This window comes from Cherax quadricarinatus, unplaced genomic scaffold (genome assembly GCF_038502225.1).
Source record: "Cherax quadricarinatus isolate ZL_2023a unplaced genomic scaffold, ASM3850222v1 Contig254, whole genome shotgun sequence".
Lineage (NCBI taxonomy): Eukaryota > Metazoa > Arthropoda > Malacostraca > Decapoda > Parastacidae > Cherax > Cherax quadricarinatus.
In genome coordinates this window covers 77,241-98,576 of record NW_027195280.1, presented here as the reverse complement: position 1 = coordinate 98,576, position 21,336 = coordinate 77,241, and the positions used below count along the sequence as shown (strand labels likewise).

Here is a 21,336-nt window from a genome sequence, read left to right as displayed (position 1 = left end):
TCCCTGTGTTATCCATGGGTGTTGTGTCTCCCTGTGTTATCCATGGGTGTTGTTTCTCCCTGTGTTATCCATGGATCTTGTTTCTCCCTGTGTTATCCATGAGTGTTGTTTCTCCCTGTGTTATCCATGGGTGTTGTTTCTCCCTGTGTTATCCATGGGTGTTGTTTCTCCCTGTGTTATCCATGGGTGTTGTTTCTCCCTGTGTTATCCATGGGTGTTGTTTCTCCCTGTGTTATCCATGGGTGTTGTTTCTCCCTGTGTTATCCATGGGTGTTGTTTCTCCCTGTGTTATCCATGGGTGTTGTTTCTCCCTGTGTTATCCATGGGTGTTGTTTCTCCCTGTGTTATCCATGAGTGTTGTTTCTCCCTGTGTTATCCATGAGTGAGTCGAGTGTGTCCAGTTGATAAACACTAGGGTGTAATTTCTCAAACTTGACAGTAGCTTTCAGCTTGCATATTGATATCCGGGGTTCGATCCCTGGTATGGGTGAAAACATTGGGGCATGTTTTCTTAAGATACCTGTTGTCCCTGTTCACCTAGCAGTATGTAGGTACCTGGGTGTTAGTCAACTGGTGTGGATCGCATCCTGGATACAAAATTAGCTTAATTTGCCTGAAATGCTGTGCATAACAACAGGCTTTCTGTATAGTGTCACTGATGTGAGCTATGGTCTGTATAAGTTGCATTATGTACTAGTAGAAATAAAGATTATTATTATTATTATTATTATTATTATTATTATTATTATTATTATTATTATTATTATTATTATTAGCTAGAAAATGGAAAGAAATAACCATTGCATTCTAACTTGGGCCAGCAGTGTTGCCAGTTATTGCTCTTGTGTTTTGAATCACACGGAAAACAGTCCTCTCCAACCTGCTATATGGGGGACTTGAGCTAGAGCACGACACAACCACACTGGCGTCGGATTCATCTCTAAAAACCAGAATTTGAGGTAACAGTGGTGGCCCATGCTAACCACGCTGTAGTGTATAGAATTATACCTATTTGGATGTATCTTAATAAAGCCAACTGGTCCAGTGGTTAACGCACTGGCTTCTGAATTTTAAGACTCACTTGCCATGGGTTTAAACCCCACCAGTTCCATGATTTTATTAATTGTCAGTACAAACGTGTGAAGACTTCATTTGAGAGCTAAAATGATAGGTGGCAGCAGCGACTGTATCCCAGGTTACGACACAGTGTTAGCGCCCAGGTAGCTACGACGCATGTAATTGAGGCTGTGAAGGAACATGGCGAGTCATCTGAGGCAGCCATGATGCCCGAGCCCAGTACTTGACCGGGCACTCACAGACGTGGTCACACATCCTGCTCCTCCTTGATTCCTCTCTCACTCCATGACTACACATATGACTACACACATGACTACACACATGACTACACACATGCTGCCTGTATAACACACCTGACTAAGAGTGAAGCAATACAAGAATGATGCTGAAGGCACTAGCGCTAAACCCGTAGGAATATGCAAATGTGGTACAGATTTAATTATGGAAATGATTCAAGTGCAAAATAAATACTATCTGTAGTGAGACTGACGGGACAGTCGGATCACAACTGCAGGATCCTGAGTTCGATTCCCAGGCCAGGCGAGGCGTATGTTCAACTCACAGTAAATAATTTCCTGAGTGAGAATATACTGGTGTGGGTGGCATCCTGGGGGTCTGCCTGGAGGGTGTTCCTTGACCAGGCCTCCCGATGGATCAGAGCCTGATCAACAAGGCTGTTATTGCTGGTCCCACACAAACCGATGTACGTGTGAACCATAGCCCGGTTGATCGGGTACTGACTTAAGGTATGTGTCCAGCTCCCTACTGAAGGCAGTCAGGGGTCTATTGGTAATTTTCCCTGTCTGGCGGGAGGCTGTTGAACAGCCCTTGGCCCCAGACACTTATTGTATTTTCTCTTAGTGTACTAATGGCGCTCCTACTTCTCATTATGGGTGTGTTGCACCTGCTGCCGAGTCTTTGACTTACTTATAGAGTGATTTCTGTGAGCAGATTTGGGACCAGTCCCTCTAGGATTTTCCAGGTGTAGATTACGATGTATCTCTCTTGCCAGCGCTCTAGTGAGTACAGGTCCAGTGACTACAAGCGCTCTTAGTAATTAAGGTGTTTGATATAACTTGCATGTTCAGTAAAGGTTCTCTATACATTCTCTAGATCTGCGATTTCACCTGCCTTGAATGGATCTGCCAGTATACATCAGTATTCCAGCCTAGAGAGAACAAGTGATTTAAAAAGGATAATTATTGGCTTGGCGTCCCTTGTTTTGAAGGCTGGTTCTCACTATCCATCTCATCATTTTCCTCTCAGATGTGATAGTAACACTGTTGTGATCCTTGAAGGTTATATCCTCTGATATTAACACTCCCAGATCCTTCACACTACTTTTCTGCTGTGCGATTAGAGTTTGTAGTATAGTCAGTTCTAACTATTATTTCCTCCAGTTTTCCATAATGATGTAGCTGGAATTTGTCTTTATCAAACATCATATTGCTTTCCGTTGCTCGTTGGAAAACTTGGTTTTCCAACAAGCACGACACTGGTTAGGATCCATGTTATTTAAGATATCTTCCCAACATGTTTTATTTAGGACATAGTTTACCTGGTCCCCAGTGATGATTTTGTTGTTTAAGTTGAATTTGGTGAAGGCTCCCTCAAAGCTGTATGCATGTTGCTGATCAGGACTTAGATTAGATTGTGATCAGGATTAGTTGTTTTTGATATTGTTATGTCCCTTACCAGGTCCTCGTTATTTAAGAAGATAAGGTCTAGTGGGTTTTCCAGTCTTATTGGCTCCACTATCTGTTGGTTTAAGGTGTTTATTGCAGGGATTCAATAACTCATGTGTGTGTGTGTGACTTTACATCTGAGCTGCCTCCAGGATAGTCTCTGCTACAACATTATTTGCTATATTCTTCCATTTTGTATTTCTTAAACTGAAACCACCAAGCAGCAAGATGCCTGGGGATGGAGTTGGAAGGTTTTCCCAGACATGAGTCAATTTTCAATAACTGTTCCTTCAACAATTGGAAAGCTGCATCTGGTGGCTTATATAAAAACATTATGACTAAGTTTTGGTTCTCGATCTTTATTGTTAAAACTTCAACTACATCGCTTGTGGTGTTCAGTAGCTGTGTAAATGAGCGACTCTGACACACAGACCAACCCTCTCTTGTTGCCTGTACTTTCCACTGCATCTAAAAATAGTTTTACACTGTTATCCACATTTTGCTGTCCAAGTGATCTTTCGTATGGATCTCTATGAAGGCTGCAAACATCGTATTGGACTCCCCTAGAAGTCCACTATGAAGGCTGCAAACATCGTATTGGACTCCCCTAGAAGTCCACTATGAAGGCTGCAAACATCGTATTGAACTCCCCTAGAAGTCCACTATGAAGGCTGCAAACATCGTATTGGACTCCCCTAGAAGTCCACTATGAAGGCTGCAAACATCGTATTGGACTCCCCTAGAAGTCCACTATGAAGGCTGCAAACATCGTATTGGACTCCCCTAGAAGTCCACTATGAAGGCTGCAAACATCGTATTGGACTCCCCTATAAGTCCACTATGAAGGCTGCAAACATCGTATTGGACTCCCCTAGAAGTCCACTATGAAGGCTGCAAACATCGTATTGGACTCCCCTATAAGTCCACTATGAAGGCTGCAAACATCGTATTGGACTCCCCTAGAAGTCCACTATGAAGGCTGCAAACATCGTATTGGACTCCCCTAGAAGTCCACTATGAAGGCTGCAAACATCGTATTGGACTCCCCTAGAAGTCCACTATGAAGGCTGCAAACATCGTATTGGACTCCCCTAGAAGTCCACTATGAAGGCTGCAAACATCGTATTGGACTCCCCTAGAAGTCCACTATGAAGGCTGCAAACATCGTATTGGACTCCCCTAGAAGTCCACTATGAAGGCTGCAAACATCGTATTGGACTCCCCTAGAAGTCCACTATGAAGGCTGCAAACATCGTATTGGACTCCCCTATAAGTCCACTATGAAGGCTGCAAACATCGTATTGGACTCCCCTAGAAGTCCACTATGAAGGCTGCAAACATCGTATTGGACTCCCCTATAAGTCCACTATGAAGGCTGCAAACATCGTATTGGACTTCCCTAGAAGTCCACTATGAAGGCTGCAAACATCGTATTGGACTCCCCTAGAAGTCCACTATGAAGGCTGCAAACATCGTATTGGACTCCCCTATAAGTCCACTATGAAGGCTGCAAACATCGTATTGGACTCCCCTATAAGTCCACTATGAAGGCTGCAAACATCGTATTGGACTTCCCTAGAAGTCCACTATGAAGGCTGCAAACATCGTATTGGACTCCCCTATAAGTCCACTATGAAGGCTGCAAACATCGTATTGGACTCCCCTAGAAGTCCACTATGAAGGCTGCAAACATCGTATTGGACTCCCCTAGAAGTCCACTATGAAGGCTGCAAACATCGTATTGGACTCCCCTAGAAGTCCACTATGAAGGCTGCAAACATCGTATTGGACTCCCCTAGAAGTCCACTGATGAAAGGTATTTTGTTGGTTGGGGATGCTTTAAGGCCATGTATATTAGCAAATACAAATGAGGCCGTATTGCGTTTGTTGCGAGCATTTTGTTCTTGTGATCAGTAGTTGTGGTTGTGGAGGGAAGGGAGGGACCACTGGCTGTGCCTCCAGTCTAACATGGCTCTAAGGTGGTGGAATATTTTGGTTATTTCTTTCCATTATGTTTTTTCATTTCCTGCCACCAAAAAATCACTTATAATGGGACTGTCGTAACTACTATGGTTAGAGGTGTCCCGTAGCTCGATCGCTAGCGCATTCAGCTCACACACTGAGGTCCGGAGTTCGAATCTCCGGTACGGCTGGAAAACATTAGAACGTGTTTCCACATGGCACCTGGTGTCCCTATTCACCCATCAGTATAAAATAGGTACCTGGGTGTTAGTCGACTGGTGTGGGTCGCATCCTGGGACAAAACTGACCTAATTTGCCCGAAATGCTCAGCATAACAAGCGGCTTTCTATACAGTAGTATGTCATTGATGTCAACTAGGCCTGTATATCTTGTACATGTACTCGTAGAAATAAAGATATTATTATTATTATTATTATTATTATTATTATTATTATTATTATTATTATTATTATTATTATTATTATTATATTATAGTTTTATAGGTATAGTATGGGTTGTGTACCTGGTCGTAATGGGATTAAAGCAGAGTAAACAAAACTCAACAATAGTATATGACGTGTATTTTCCTTCCCTAAACATTAACAAGCTTGTATTTACAAGTATGTACACTATGTACAATGTGTTCAATGGTGGAATAGTAAATGTACAACACGGTGAAACAAGAAGGCAAAAATAAAAGCCAGAGACTGCACTGCGCTCGACCAGGAGCTCAGACAAGTTTGTCAGTTCGTTTGGCAGAGGTGAACTACGTTGCTGGCTTGTCTGTGATTGGCCAGTGAACAAGGTACTGATTTAACGATGGATACCCTATTGGTCATTAAATCCTTAACACCTGGGTCGATGATTGGGAGGCAGCCTATATGGGAGTGTGACACATGCCATTTAAAATGTAACATACTCATAGCATGCCACAGGGTCTGTACCTCCTGGTCTATTTCAAATGGTATACCTGGCAGTTGGTTTGTATCATTTTTTTTTAAGCACTGATGAATGGCACATTTCAGGGTGGAAAAGTTTACAGAAAGTAGAACGACACACTCCTTTGGACAAGAGGTCATGGCATTTTGTGGGTTACTCAAAATCGCACACCCCATTTGTTTTCTCCATTGTGACGGCCATTATAGATGCCCCAAGCACAGACTATGCACCATTTTGCTTTTGTTGGTCAGAATTTGTTGTAGATACATCCTCATTTTGTGTAGTTTCTTGAACTGCACTACTAACCATGCTAGAAACACCACCAACAGCTGTTTCTAGTAAACTAACATTGTTCCTAGAAGCCGACTCTTCCTGTACTACATCTGTAATGGGGATTGTGGCTTTGCATAATGGTGGTTGTTTTAATAGAGCTGTAGTGGTGGCTGTGGTAGAGTCTCAAGATGAGTCTGGATCATCACTGGGGCTCAGCTGGCTGATGTTTTGGTTTCCTGTACTTTTTATCATTGGGTCTCTATTTCTGAGTCATCTGTTGTAGTATGAGCATATCGTATATTAAACTTTACTCTTATCCCTTCCTCCCATATTCTATATAACTTGGGGAGTCTATCCAAGATTTCCTTCTTGTTTTCCTGCTTATTGATTATTGTGCTCCTGAGTTCTTTCCTGAAACCTGTCCAAAGTTCCATATTCTTACTGCAGATTCAGAAACACCTTAATAATTGAATGTTATTTTTGGAAACAGTGTTTATTCTTGTGCAAGAGACATGGTGCTCAGAAAAACATATATCGCTTGTGATCCTTGATTTTTTTCCCAAGGACCTTTTCACATAACCTCATAAATACTGTATTGCCATCCTGCCCGTGCTGTGGCGATGCTGTGGTTGTGGTGTTGTGGTATTCTGGTGGTGCTGTTGTGGTGGTGCTGTGGTGGTGGTGGTGTTGTGGTGGTGCTGTGGTGGTGATGGTGCTGGGGTGGTGGTGGTGCTGTGGTTGTGTTGTGGTGGTGGTGGTGTTGTGGTGGTGCTGTGGTGGTGGTGGTGTTGTGGTGGTGCTGTGGTGGTGGTGGTGTTGGGGTGGTGGTGGTGCTGTGGTTGTGTTGTGGTGGTGGTGTAGTTGTGAGGGTGTAGTTGTGGTGGTGGTGTAGTTGAACATTAAAATGGTATAAAATACCGACAGGTTGTTAGGTAAGACACATATGCAACAGTTAGGTATCTTCATTTCGAAACGTTTCGCCTACACAGCAGGCTTCTTCAGTCGAGTACAGAAAAGTTGATATAAGCAGAAGAGACTTGAAGACGATGTAATCAGTCCATCACCCTTAAAGTTTGAGGTGGTCAGTCCCTCAGTCGGGACTGAGGGACTGACCACCTCAAACTTTAAGGGTGATGAACTGATTACATCGTCTTCAAGTCTCTTCTGCTTCTATCAACTTTACTGTACTCGACTAAGAAGCCTACTGTGTAGGCGAAACGTTTCGAAATAAAGGTGGTGTAGTTGTGGGGGTGCAGTTGTGGTGGTGGTGTAGTTGTGGTGGTGGTGTAGTGGTGGTGGTGTTGGTGTAGTTGTGGTGGTGGTGTAGTTGTGGTGGTGGTGGTGTAGTTGTGGTGGTGGTGTAGTGGTGGTGGTGTTGGTGTAGTTGTGGTGGTGGTGTAGTGGTGGTGGTGGTGGTGTAGTTGTGGTGGTGGTGTAGTTGTGGTGGTGGTGTAGTGGTGGTGGTGGTGTAGTGGTGGTGGTGGTGTAGTTGTGGTGGTGGTGTAGTTGTGGTGGTGGTGTAGTGGTGGTGGTGGTGGTGTAGTTGTGGTGGTGGTGTAGTTGTGGTGGTGGTGTAGTGGTGGTGGTGGTGGTGTAGTTGTGGTGGTGGTGTAGTTGTGGTGGTGGTGTAGTTGTGGTGGTGGTGTAGTGGTGGTGGTGTTGGTGTAGTTGTGGTGGTGGTGTAGTGGTGGTGGTGTTGGTGTAGTTGTGGTGGTGGTGTAGTTGTGGTGGTGGTGTAGTTGTGGTGGTGGTGTAGTTGTGGTGGTGGTGTAGTGGTGGTGGTGTTGGTGTAGTTGTGGTGGTGGTGTAGTTGTGGTGGTGGTGGTGTAGTTGTGGTGGTGGTGTAGTGGTGGTGGTGTTGGTGTAGTTGTGGTGGTGGTGTAGTGGTGGTGGTGGTGGTGTAGTTGTGGTGGTGGTGTAGTTGTGGTGGTGGTGTAGTGGTGGTGGTGGTGTAGTTGGTGGTGGTGGTGTAGTTGTGGTGGTGGTGTAGTTGTGGTGGTGGTGTAGTGGTGGTGGTGGTGGTGTAGTTGTGGTGGTGGTGTAGTTGTGGTGGTGGTGTAGTGGTGGTGGTGGTGGTGTAGTTGTGGTGGTGGTGTAGTTGTGGTGGTGGTGTAGTTGTGGTGGTGGTGTAGTGGTGGTGGTGGTGGTGTAGTTGTGGTGGTGGTGTAGTTGTGGTGGTGGTGTAGTGGTGGTGGTAGTGGTGTAGTTGTGGTGGTGGTGTAGTGGTGGTGGTGGTGTAGTTGTGGTGGTGGTGTAGTTGTGGTGGTGGTGTAGTGGTGGTGGTGTAGTTGTGGTGGTGGTGTAGTTGTGGTGGTGGTGTAGTTGTGGTGGTGGTGTAGTGGTGGTGGTGTTGGTGTAGTTGTGGTGGTGGTGTAGTTGTGGTGGTGGTGTAGTGGTGGTGGTGGTGTAGTTGTGGTGGTGGTGTAGTTGTGGTGGTGGTGTAGTTGTGGTGGTGGTGTAGTTGTGGTGGTGGTGTAGTGGTGGTGGTGGTGTAGTGGTGGTGGTGGTGGTCTAGATGGTGGTGATGGTGGTGGTGTAGAGTGGGGGTGGTGTAGTGTGGTGGTGGTGTGGTGTAGTGTGGTGTAGTGTGGTGGTGGTGTAGTGTGGTGTAGTGTGGTGGTGGTGGTGGTGTAGAGTGTAGTGTGGTGGTGGTGTAGAGTGGGGGTGTAGTGTGGTGGGGTGTAGTGTGGTGGTGGTGTAGTGTGGTGGTGGTGTAGTGTGGGGGTGTAGTGTGGTGGGGGTGTAGTGTGGTGGTGGTGTAGAGTGGGGGTGGTGTAGTGTGGTGGTAGTGTAGTGTGGTGGTGGTGTAGTGTGGTGGTGGTGTAGTTGTGGTGGTGGTGTAGTGTGGTGGTGGTGGTGTAGTGGTGGTGGGTGGTGGTGTGTAGTTGTGGTGGTGGTGTAGTTGTGGTGGTGGTGTAGTTGTGGTGGTGGTGTAGTGTGGTGGTGGTGTAGTTGTGGTGGTGGTGTAGTTGTGGTGGTGGTGGTGGTGGTTGTGGTGGTGGTGTAGTGGTGGTGGTGGTGTAGTTGTGGTGGTGGTGTAGTTGTGGTGGTGGTGTAGTTGTGGTGGTGGTGTAGTTGTGGTGGTGGTGTAGTTGTGGTGGTGGTGTAGTGGTGGTGGTGGTGTAGTTGTGGTGGTGGTGTAGTTGTGGTGGTGGTGTAGTTGTGGTGGTGGTGTAGTTGTGGTGGTGGTGTAGTTGTGGTGGTGGTGTAGTTGTGGTGGTGGTGTAGTTGTGGTGGTGGTGTAGTTGTGGTGGTGGTGGTGTAGTTGTGGTGGTGGTGTAGTTGTGGTGGTGGTGTAGTTGTGGTGGTGGTGTAGTTGTGGTGGTGGTGTAGTTGTGGTGGTGGTGTAGTTGTGGTGGTGGTGTAGTTGTGGTGGTGGTGTAGTTGTGGTGGTGGTGGTGGTGTTGTGGTGGTGGTGTTGTTGTGGTGGTGGTGTAGTTGTGGTGGTGGTGTAGTTGTGGTGGTGGTGTAGTTGTGGTGGTGGTGTAGTTGTGGTGGTGGTGGGTAGTTGTGGTGGTGGTGTAGTTGTGGGTGGTGGTGTAGTGGTGGTGGTGGTGGTGTAGTTGTGGTGGTGGTGTAGTGGTGGTGGTGGTGTAGTTGTGGTGGTGGTGTAGTGGTGGTGGTGGTGTAGTTGTGGTGGTGGTGTAGTGGTGGTGGTGGTGTAGTTGTGGTGGTGGTGTAGTGGTGGTGGTGTAGTTGTGGTGGTGGTGTAGTTGTGGTGGTGGTGTAGTTGTGGTGGTGGTGTAGTTGTGGTGGTGGTGTAGTTGTGGTGGTGGTGTAGTTGTGGTGGTGGTGTAGTTGTGGTGGTGGTGTAGTGGTGGTGGTGGTGTAGTTGTGGTGGTGGTGTAGTTGTGGTGGTGGTGTAGTTGTGGTGGTGGTGTAGTTGTGGTGGTGGTGTAGTTGTGGTGGTGGTGTAGTGGTGGTGGTGGTGTAGTGGTGGTGGTGGTGTAGTTGTGGTGGTGGTGGTGTTGTGGTGGTGGTGGAGTTGTGGTGGTGGTGTAGTTGTGGTGGTGGTGTAGTTGTGGTGGTGGTGTAGTTGTGGTGGTGGTGGTGTAGTTGTGGTGGTGGTGTAGTTGTGGTGTTGGTGTAGTTGTGGTGGTGGTGTAGTTGTGGTGGTGGTGTAGTTGTGGTGGTGGTGTAGTTGTGGTGGTGGTGTAGTGGTGGTGGTGGTGGTGTAGTTGTGGTGGTGGTGTAGTGGTGGTGGTGGTGTAGTTGTGGTGGTGGTGTAGTGGTGTAGTTGTGGTGGTGGTGTAGTTGTGGTGGTGGTGTGTAGTTGTGGTGGTGGTGGTGTAGTTGTGGTGGTGGTGTAGTTGTGGTGGTGGTGTAGTTGTGGTGGTGGTGTAGTTGTGGTGGTGGTGTAGTTGTGGTGGTGGTGTAGTTGTGGTGGTGGTGTAGTTGTGGTGGTGGTGTAGTTGTGGTGGTGGTGTAGTTGTGGTGGTGGTGTAGTTGTGGTGGTGGTGTAGTTGTGGTGGTGGTGTAGTTGTGGTGGTGGTGTAGTTGTGGTGGTGGTGTAGTTGTGGTGGTGGTGTAGTTGTGGTGGTGGTGGTGTAGTTGTGGTGGTGGTGTAGTGGTGGTGGTGTTGTAGTTGTGGTGGTGGTGTAGTGTGGTGGTGGTGTAGTGTGGTGGTGGTGTAGAGTGGTGTAGTGTGGTGGTGGTGTAGTTGTGGTGGTGGTGTAGTTGTGGTGGTGGTGTAGTTGTGGTGGTGGTGTAGTGTGGTGGTGGTGTAGTTGGTGGTGGTGTAGTGGTGGTGGTGTAGTTGTGGTGGTGGTGTAGTTGTGGTGGTGGTGTAGTGGTGGTGGTGGTGTAGTTGTGGTGGTGGTGTAGTGGTGGTGGTGTAGTTGTGGTGGTGGTGTAGTGGTGGTGGTGTAGTTGTGGTGGTGGTGTAGTGGTGGTGGTGTTGGTGTAGTTGTGGTGGTGTTGGTGTAGTTGTGGTGGTGGTGTAGTTGTGGTGGTGGTGTAGTTGTGGTGGTGGTGTAGTTGTGGTGGTGGTGTAGTTGTGGTGGTGGTGGTGTAGTTGTGGTGGTGTTGGTGTAGTTGTGGTGGTGGTGTAGTTGTGGTGGTGGTGTAGTTGTGGTGGTGGTGTAGTTGTGGTGGTGGTGTAGTTGTGGTGGTGGTGTAGTTGTGGTGGTGGTGTAGTTGTGGTGGTGGTGTAGTTGTGGTGGTGGTGTAGTTGTGGTGGTGGTGTAGTTGTGGTGGTGGTGTAGTTGTGGTGGTGGTGATGGTGGTGGTAATGGTGGTGGTGGTGTAGTTGTGGTGGTGGTGTAGTTGTGGTGGTGGTGTAGTTGTGGTGGTGGTGTAGTTGTGGTGGTGGTGTAGTTGTGGTGGTGGTGTAGTTGTGGTGGTGGTGTAGTTGTGGTGGTGGTGTAGTTGTGGTGGTGGTGTAGTTGTGGTGGTGGTGTAGTTGTGGTGGTGGTGTAGTTGTGGTGGTGGTGTAGTTGTGGTGGTGGTGTAGTTGTGGTGGTGGTGTAGTTGTGGTGGTGGTGTAGTTGTGGTGGTGGTGTAGTTGTGGTGGTGGTGTGTAGTTGTGGTGGTGGTGTAGTTGTGGTGGTGGTGTAGTTGTGGTGGTGTAGTGTAGTTGTGGTGGTGGTGTAGTTGTGGTGGTGGTGTAGTTGTGGTGGTGGTGTAGTTGTGGTGGTGGTGTAGTTGTGGTGGTGGTGTAGTTGTGGTGGTGGTGTAGTTGTGGTGGTGGTGTAGTGGTGGTGGTGGTGTAGTTGTGGTGGTGGTGTAGTTGTGGTGGTGGTGTAGTTGTGGTGGTGGTGTAGTTGTGGTGGTGGTGTAGTTGTGGTGGTGGTGTAGTTGTGGTGGTGGTGTAGTTGTGGTGGTGGTGTAGTGGTGGTGGTGTAGTTGTGGTGGTGGTGTAGTTGTGGTGGTGGTGTAGTGGTGGTGGTGGTGTAGTTGTGGTGGTGGTGTAGTTGTGGTGGTGGTGTAGTGGTGGTGGTGTTGGTGTAGTTGTGGTGGTGGTGTAGTTGTGGTGGTGGTGTAGTTGTGGTGGTGGTGTAGTTGTGGTGGTGGTGGAGTGGTGGTGGTGGTGGTGTAGTTGTGGTGGTGGTGTAGTTGTGGTGGTGGTGTAGTTGTGGTGGTGGTGTAGTGTGGTGGTGGTGTAGTTGGTGGTGTGGTGTAGTTGTGGTGGTGGTGTAGTTGTGGTGGTGGTGTAGTGTGGTGGTGGTGTAGTTGTGGTGGTGGTGTAGTGTAGTGGTGTGTGGTGGTGGTGTAGTTGTGGTGGTGGTGTAGTGTGGTGGTGGTGTAGTTGGTGGTGGTGTAGTTGTGGTGGTGGTGTAGTTGTGGTGGTGGTGTAGTTGTGGTGGTGGTGTAGTGGGTGGTGGTGTAGTTGTGGTGGTGGTGTAGTTGTGGTGGTGGTGTAGTGGTGGTGGTGTAGTGTAGTGTGGTGGTGGTGTAGTTGTGGTGGTGGTGTAGTGTAGTTGTGGTGGTGGTGTAGTTGTGGTGGTGGTGTAGTTGTGGTGGTGGTGTAGTTGTGGTGGTGGTGTAGTGGTGGTGGTGGTGTAGTTGTGTGTGGTGTAGTGAGTGGTTGTGTGTGGTGGTGTAGTTGTGGTGGTGGTGTAGTGGTGGTGGTGTAGTTGTGGTGGTGGTGTAGTGGTGGTGGTGTGGTGTAGTTGTGGTGGTGGTGTAGTTGTGGTGGTGGTGTAGTGGTGGTGGTGTAGTTGTGGTGGTGGTGGTGGTGGTGATGGTGGTGTAGTTGTGGTGGTGGTGGTGTAGTTGTGGTGGTGTTGGTGTAGTTGTGGTGGTGGTGTAGTTGTGGTGGTGGTGTAGTTGTGGTGGTGGTGTAGTTGTGGTGGTGGTGGTGTAGTTTTGGTGGTGGTGGTGTAGTTGTGGTGGTGGTGTAGTGGTGGTGGTGTAGTTGTGGTGGTGGTGGTGTAGTTGTGGTGGTGGTGTAGTTGTGGTGGTGTAGTTGTGGTGGTGGTGTAGTTGTGGTGGTGGTGTAGTTGTGGTGGTGGTGGTGTAGTTGTGGTGGTGGTGTAGTTGTGGTGGTGGTGGTGTAGTTGTGGTGGTGTTGGTGTAGTTGTGGTGGTGGTGTAGTGGTGGTGGTGTAGTTGTGGTGGTGGTGTAGTTGTGGTGGTGGTGTAGTTGTGGTGGTGGTGGTGTAGTTGTGGTGGTGGTGGTGTAGTTGTGGTGGTGGTGTAGTTGTGGTGGTGTAGTTGTGGTGTTGGTGTAGTTGTGGTGTAGTTGTGGTGGTGGTGTAGTTGTGGTGGTGGTGGTGTAGTTGTGGTGGTGTTGTGTAGTGTGGTGGTGGTGTAGTGGTGTGGTGTAGTGTGGTGGTGGTGTAGTGGTGGTGGTGGTGTAGTTGTGGTGGTGGTGTAGTTGTGGTGGTGGTGTAGTTGTGGTGGTGGTGTAGTGGTGGTGGTGTAGTTGTGGTGGTGGTGTAGTGGTGGTGGTGTAGTTGTGGTGGTGGTGTAGTGGTGGTGGTGTTGGTGTAGTTGTGGTGGTGGTGTAGTTGTGGTGGTGGTGTTGGTGTAGTTGTGGTGGTGGTGTAGTGGTGGTGGTGTAGTTGTGGTGGTGGTGTAGTGGTGGTGGTGTTGGTGTAGTTGTGGTGGTGGTGTAGTTGTGGTGGTGTTGGTGTAGTTGTGGTGGTGGTGTAGTTGTGGTGGTGGTGTTGGTGTAGTTGTGGTGGTGGTGTAGTGGTGGTGGTGTAGTTGTGGTGGTGGTGTAGTGGTGGTGGTGTTGGTGTAGTTGTGGTGGTGTTGGTGTAGTTGTGGTGGTGGTGTAGTTGTGGTGGTGTTGGTGTAGTTGTGGTGGTGGTGTAGTGGTGGTGGTGGTGTAGTTGTGGTGGTGGTGGTGTAGTTGTGGTGGTGGTGTAGTTGTGGTGGTGGTGTAGTTGTGGTGGTGGTGGTGTAGTTGTGGTGGTGGTGTAGTTGTGGTGGTGGTGTAGTTGTGGTGGTGTTGGTGTAGTTGTGGTGGTGGTGTAGTGGTGGTGGTGGTGGTGTAGTTGTGGTGGTGGTGTAGTTGTGGTGGTGGTGTAGTTGTGGTGGTGGTGCACTTGTGGTGGTGGTGCAGTTGTGGTGGTGGTGTAGTTGTGGTGGTGGTGGTGTAGTTGTGGTGGTGTTGGTGTAGTTGTGGTGGTGGTGTAGTGGTGGTGGTGTAGTTGTGGTGGTGGTGTAGTTGTGGTGGTGGTGTTGGTGTAGTTGTGGTGGTGGTGTAGTGGTGGTGGTGTAGTTGTGGTGGTGGTGTAGTGGTGGTGGTGTTGGTGTAGTTGTGGTGGTGGTGTAGTTGTGGTGGTGGTGTTGGTGTAGTTGTGGTGGTGGTGTAGTGGTGGTGGTGTAGTTGTGGTGGTGGTGTAGTGGTGGTGGTGTTGGTGTAGTTGTGGTGGTGGTGTAGTTGTGGTGGTGTTGGTGTAGTTGTGGTGGTGGTGTAGTTGTGGTGGTGGTGTTGGTGTAGTTGTGGTGGTGGTGTAGTGGTGGTGGTGTAGTTGTGGTGGTGGTGTAGTGGTGGTGGTGTTGGTGTAGTTGTGGTGGTGTTGGTGTAGTTGTGGTGGTGGTGTAGTTGTGGTGGTGTTGGTGTAGTTGTGGTGGTGGTGTAGTGGTGGTGGTGGTGTAGTTGTGGTGGTGGTGGTGTAGTTGTGGTGGTGGTGTAGTTGTGGTGGTGGTGTAGTTGTGGTGGTGGTGGTGTAGTTGTGGTGGTGGTGTAGTTGTGGTGGTGGTGTAGTTGTGGTGGTGTTGGTGTAGTTGTGGTGGTGGTGTAGTGGTGGTGGTGGTGGTGTAGTTGTGGTGGTGGTGTAGTTGTGGTGGTGGTGTAGTTGTGGTGGTGGTGCACTTGTGGTGGTGGTGCAGTTGTGGTGGTGGTGTAGTTTTGGTGGTGGTGTAGTAGTGGTTGTAGTTGTGGTGGTGGTGCACTTGTGGTGGTGGTGCAGTTGTGGTGGTGGTGTAGTTTTGGTGGTGGTGTAGTAGTGGTTGTAGTTGTGGTGCACGTGAAATAGTCCAGGACTACTTCATAAAGTAGTCCAGGACTACTTCATAAAGTAGTCCTGGACTACTTCATAAAGTAGTCCTGGACTACTTCATAAAGTAGTCCTGGACTACTTCATAAAGTAGTCCAGGACTACTTCATAAAGTAGTCCAGGACTACTTCATAAAGTAGTCCTGGACTACTTCATGAAGTAGTCCTGGACTACTTCATAAAGTAGTCCAGGACTACTTCATAAAGTAGTCCAGGACTACTTCATAAAGTAGTCCAGGACTACTTCATAAAGTAGTCCAGGACTACTTCATAAAGTAGTCCTGGACTACTTCATAAAGTAGTCCTGGACTACTTCATAAAGTAGTCCTGGACTACTTCATAAAGTAGTCCAGGACTACTTCATAAAGTAGTCCTTGACTACTTCATGAAGTAGTCCTGGACTACTTCATAAAGTAGTCCTGGACTACTTCATAAAGTAGTCCTGGACTACTTCATAAAGTAGTCTAGGACTACTTCATAAAGTAGTCCAGGACTACTTCATAAAGTAGTCCTGGAGAGCTGTATTGCATGTTTCTCTTTGTTGATAAGTCTTTAATGGTGCTGGAAGTTATCCTGTCTATTGAAGTCTTACATTTAACAGAAAGGCTGAAAACGATGTCAGAAACCTGCCCGGCTGTGAGAACAATGCAGCTCTCAGGAGTTTGATGTCAGAAACCTGCCCGGCTGTGAGAACAATGCAGCTCTCAGGAGTCTGATGTCAGAAATCTGCCCGACTGTGAGAATAATGCAGCTCTCAGGAGTCTGATGTCAGAAACCTGCCCGACTGTGAGAACAATGCAGCTCTCAGGAGTCTGATGTCAGAAACCTGCCCGACTGTGAGAACAATGCAGCTCTCAGGAGTCTAATGTCAGAAACCTGCCCGACTGTGGGAACAATGCAGCTCTCAGGAGTCTAATGTCAGAAACCTGCCCGACTGTGAGAACAATGCAGCTCTCAGGAGTCTGATGTCAGAAACCTGCCCGACTGTGAGAACAATGCAGCTCTCAGGAGTCTAATGTCAGAAACCTGCCCGACTGTGAGAACAATGCAGCTCTCAGGAGTCTGATGTCAGAAACCTGCCCGACTGTGAGAACAATGCAGCTCTCAGGAGTCTAATGTCAGAAACCTGCCCGACTGTGAGAACAATGCAGCTCTCAGGAGTCTAATGTCAGAAACCTGCCCGACAGTGAGAATAATGCAGCTCTCAGGAGTCTAATGTCAGAAACCTGCCCGACAGTGAGAACAATGCAGCTCTCAGGAGTCTGATGTCAGAAACCTGCCCGACTGTGAGAACAATGCAGCTCTCAGGAGTCTGATGTCAGAAACCTGCCCGACTGTGAGAATAATGCAGCTCTCAGGAGTCTGATGTCAGAAACCTGCCCGACAGTGAGAACAATGTAGATCTCTGGAGTCTGATGTCAGAAACCTGCCCGACTGTGAGAATAATGCAGCTCTCAGGAGTCTGATGTCAGAAACCTGCCCGACAGTGAGAACAATGTAGATCTCTGGAGTCTGATGTCAGAAACCTGCCCGACTGTGAGAATAATGCAGCTCTCAGGAGTCTGATGTCAGAAACCTGCCCGACTGGAGTCTGCCTCCGTCGAGCTGCCTGAGAAATCTTTATGGCTTAGTTTTTACAATCAGTGATGAAATCTGCTGGGTAACATAGCTTAGTAAAGGTGCTAGGCATATAACTGCATTCTTCCTGGAGGAAGCCATGGATCAAGACCGACGTTCCTTACATGTCTTGCACCTCACCTGTTTCTTCGCCTCCCTGCGCACTCATGTTTACGTTCACACTCTCAGTTTTTGGCTTGATAGAACCCACTTTGTGGGGCGAAACGCAGCCAGTAAAGGAAGACAATAAGCGATATGCTATTTATGCTTCTTTGACAGTGTTTCCCTCACGTATAATATGTCTCAAGGTAAACACAGGATGCCGTAACACTGACACTGGATCCACTGGCTCTACTTCTAACAGTAAAACTGTTGATGTTAAAAAAAAAAAAAACGTGTGCAGCTAGGGAAACATTGAATGTGTTAAGAGTCTGTTTTCGTCTCTTGGTGTGAAAAAGTCAAATTGTCTGGCGATATCAGGGCACAATGGATTCAAAAAGAGATGAAATCCAGTCTAGGAGCTTGTAAGAGAGTATATACGTTTGGTATAGAGTTATAAATGAGTGGAACAACCTGCCAAGATGAGTGGAACAACCTGCCAAGATGAGTGGAACAACCTGCCAAGATGAGTGGAACAACCTGCCAAGATGAGTGGAACAACCTGCCAAAATGAGTGGAACAACCTGCCAAGATGAGTGGAACAACCTGCCAAGATGAGTGGAACAACCTGCCAAGATGAGTGGAACAACCTGCCAAGATTAGTGGAACAACCTGCCAAGATGAGTGGAACAACCTGCCAAGATGAGTGGAACAACCTGCCAAGATGAGTGGAACAACCTGCCAAGATGAGTGGAACAACCTGCCAAGATGAGTGGAACAACCTGCCAAGATGAGTGAAACAACCTGCCAAGATGAGTGGAACAACCTGCCAAGATGAGTGTAACAACCTGCCAAGATGAGTGGAGCAACCTGCCAAGATGAGTGGAACAACCTGCCAAGATGAGTGGAACACCCTGCCAAGATGAGTGGAACAACCTGCCAAGATGAGTGGAACAACCTGCCAAGATGAGTGGAACAACCTGCCAAGATGAGTGGAACAACCTGCCAAGATGAGTGGAACAACCTGCCAAGATGAGTGGAACAACCTGCCAAGATGAGTGGAACAACCTGCCAAGATGAGTGGAACAACCTGCCAAGATGAGTGGAACAACCTGTCAAGATGAGTGGAACAACCTGCCAAGATGAATGGAACAACCTGCCAAGATGAGTGGAACAACCTGCCAAGATGACTGGAACAACCTGCCAAGATGAGTGGAACAACCTGCCAAGATGAGTGGAACAACCTGCCAAGATGACTGGAACAACCTGCCAAGATGAGTGGAACAACCTGCCAAGTAGAATCATTGAAGCTTAATCAATGAGAAGCTTTAAAAAATATGTTAAATACATACAAGAGTGAGAAGAGTTGGAATAGAGAATTACTTGCTTAGCATGTTCCAGTAGGCCTACTGGAACAACATCAGCAGGTTCCAGTAGGCCTACTGGAACAACATCAGCAGGTTCCAGTAGGCCTGCTGGAACAACATCAGCAGGTTCCAGTAGGCCTGCTGGAACAACATCAGCAGGTTCCAGTAGGCCTGCTGGAACAACATCAGCAGGTTCCAGTAGACCTGCTGGAACAACATCAGCAGGTTCCAGTAGGCCTGCTGGAACAACATCAGCAGGTTCCAGTAGACCTGCTGGAACAACATCAGCAGGTTCCAGTAGGCCTGCTGGAACAACATCAGCAGGTTCCAGTAGGCCTGCTGGAACAACATCAGCAGGTTCCAGTAGGCCTGCTGGAACAACATCAGCAGGTTCCAGTAGACCTGCTGGAACAACATCAGCAGGTTCCAGTAGGCCTACTGGAACAACATCAACAGTTTTACTGTTAGAAGTATAGCCATTGGATCCAGTGTCAGTGTTACGGCATCCTGTGTTTACCTTGAGACATTATACGTGAGGGAAACACTGCCAAAGAAGCATAAATAGCATATCCGTTTTTGTGTTCCTTTACTGACTACGTTTCGCCCCACAAAGTGGGTTCTATCAAGCCAAAAACTGAGAGTGTGAACGTAAACATGAGTGCGCAGGGAGGCGAAGAAACAGGTGAGGTGCAAGACATGTAAGGAACGTCGGTCTTGATCCATGGCTTCCTCCAGGAAGAATGCAGTTATATGCCTAGCACCTTTACTAAGCTATGTTACCCAGCAGATTTCATCACTGATTGTAAAAACTAAGCCATAAAGATTTCTCAGGCAGCTCGACGGAGGCAGACTCCAGTCGGGCAGGTTTCTGACATCAGACTCCTGAGAGCTGCATTATTCTCACAGTCGGGCAGGTTTCTGACATCAGACTCCTGAGAGCTGCATTATTCTCACAGTCGGGCAGGTTTCTGACATCAGACTCCTGAGAGCTGCATTATTCTCACAGTCGGGCAGGTTTCTGACATCAGACTCCAGAGATCTACATTGTTCTCACTGTCGGGCAGGTTTCTGACATCAGACTCCTGAGATCTACATTGTTCTCACAGTCGGGCAGGTTTCTGACATCAGACTTCAAGCTTACCACCTTGCGGTATGGGTGGGATTAGAACTCATGGCAAGTGAGTAAAAACTTGCATTTGTGGTCACAGTGGTGGCACGTGCTAACCTCCTTATGGTGTATAACTATACCTAATTGGATGAGTCTTATTGTAGCCATCTGGCCCAGTGGTTAACGCACTGGCCTGGAGTTTTACGACTCACTGGCCATGGATTCTAACCCAACCAGTACCCTGGTTTGTTTGTAATCGTGTTATTAAGATTTCGTGAGTCAAGGTTGCACGTTGCAGGTATGCGTGTGGTGGTTGGATTCAGGCGAACATACACAAGGCAGATGCCAACACACTCTTCTACGGGATCAACCACAACATCCTGCCTGAATACATCGACACCAAACTAAGCCGTAAGTACTTGCACTCATTACTTATCCACAGTACTTGTCCTGTACTCAGCAATGAGTACCTGTATTCATTACATATCTTCAATTCCTGTCTTCAATATCTGTATTCACCTTTGAGTACATGTGTTTACTATATGTCCTCAGCGTGTCTTCAGCTGTGAATGCATGTGCTTAGTACATGTGCTCAGTACATGTGCCCAGTACATGTGCTTAGTACATGTGCTTAGTACATGTGCTTAGTACATGTGCTCAGTACATGTGCTCAGTACATGTGCTCAGTACATGTGCTCAGTACATGTGCTCAGTACATGTGCTCAGTACATGTGCCCAGTACATGTGCTCAGTACATGTGCTCAGTACATGTGCTCAGTACATGTGCTCAGCACATGTGCTCAGCACATGTACTCAGTACATGTACTCAGTACATGTACTGTGTGGCGAAACGTTTCCTCGTTAAAGATAAAGGAGGCCTGGTCACAGACCGGGCCGCGGGGGCGTTGACCCCCGGAACTCTCTCCAGGTAAACTCCAGGTAAACCCAAGTGTTGCACATGTGTCTAATTTATCAACTTGTCGGTTCTCTGAACCATTCATCTACATTCAAGGTTTGTATTGATTAAGCCAGCAGATGGCAAAACGTCTGCAAATAAAGATGTTGAACATATGTATAATTCTTCAACACATGCTGACAGACACTCATACCTCCACAGAGCTCCTCAAGACCGGGGAGGGAGTACCGGAGGAGTTGTTGCAGACCAAGCCGTACCGGGACCTGTTTTTCTTCTACCAGTCCTGCCTTGATGTGGCTGACGAGCAAGAGGCGGACCTGAAGCCAGGTCTGTGTCCGTGTCCTTTATTTTGAGTTGATTTATGTCCGTCTCCTTACTGTGAGTCGGTTTGTATCAACATTGGGTGTTGGATTGTACCGATGTTCGTAGAATGTTGGTCCTTGTCCGTCCCCTTACAACATACCACATAAGGCAATTCTTTCTGGAATTATTATAAGAACTTGTTCCATTAAGTTGTTGTATTAAAGTATTTGTCACTTTTATTTGCTTTATAATATTTAAGAATGACACTTTGCACAACAACTTAAGTGGAAGATAAGTGTAGAGAAGTGGTTACTCGCGTTTTTACTTTAGCGATGTGTTTGCAGTGTTCGACATGCTGAAGTCTAAGGCGGAGTTCCAGGTGGGTCGACCGTTCCAGCCGGAGAGCTGGAATCTGACGCGAGCGTTGCTGGAGATGTTCAGGATGAACGGTGCTCCTCTCTTCGATGTCATTATCGACGCAGACATCCGCAACTCTAGCCGTTTTTCCATCATCATCACCTCCCCCCGTCGCTCTGGTCTGGTCCCAGCCCTGGTGAGACCATTCCGCCGTCGGTCTCGCGGTCTCCCGGGTCTTCAACAGGTAAGTGACCTTTATTACCACCTCATGTCTCACACAGGTAACCCGCACATAGGAGAATGACGCCTAGACATCTTAGATTACTTTGCGAAAAACAGTTTCTTGTGCGGGTTATTTGTGTATTGGTCCAGTCACGGTATTTTGATTTTTATTTCCCTTGTGTACGAAGGTCAAGTTATCTCCATTGTTCACTAGCTGAATTTATTTCTTCTTTTTGAAAGACTTTCAGAGATTTTCAATGAGTTTTCACACGAAAACTAATGAACTTTGACACTATTATGTGACTGGCTGTTATATTATTATTGCATGTCTGTTTTGTTAACATGTCTGTTTTGTTAATAATACGTACATTTAAGGCAGACTGGGATAAACAAATCGACCTGCATTAAAAAAAATAGATATTTTTCGGAAAAAAAAAAACTAATGGATCAATCGATATATTC

At 47.8% G+C, this 21,336-nt stretch overlaps 1 protein-coding gene across 1 annotated transcript in view; it reads left to right on the top strand.

The window, feature by feature from the left end:
• LOC128703261 (uncharacterized) overlaps nt 1-21,336 on the top strand; it is a gene marked incomplete at its 3' end in the record, with an annotated part of 199,359 nt that overhangs the window by 131,179 nt on the left and 46,844 nt on the right. The window contains exons 3-5 of the mRNA XM_070080256.1: nt 19,375-19,487; nt 20,194-20,319; nt 20,640-20,896. Coding sequence (XP_069936357.1) covers nt 19,375-19,487; nt 20,194-20,319; nt 20,640-20,896 — 496 coding nt within the window. The remainder of the gene's footprint in view (nt 1-19,374; nt 19,488-20,193; nt 20,320-20,639; nt 20,897-21,336) is intronic.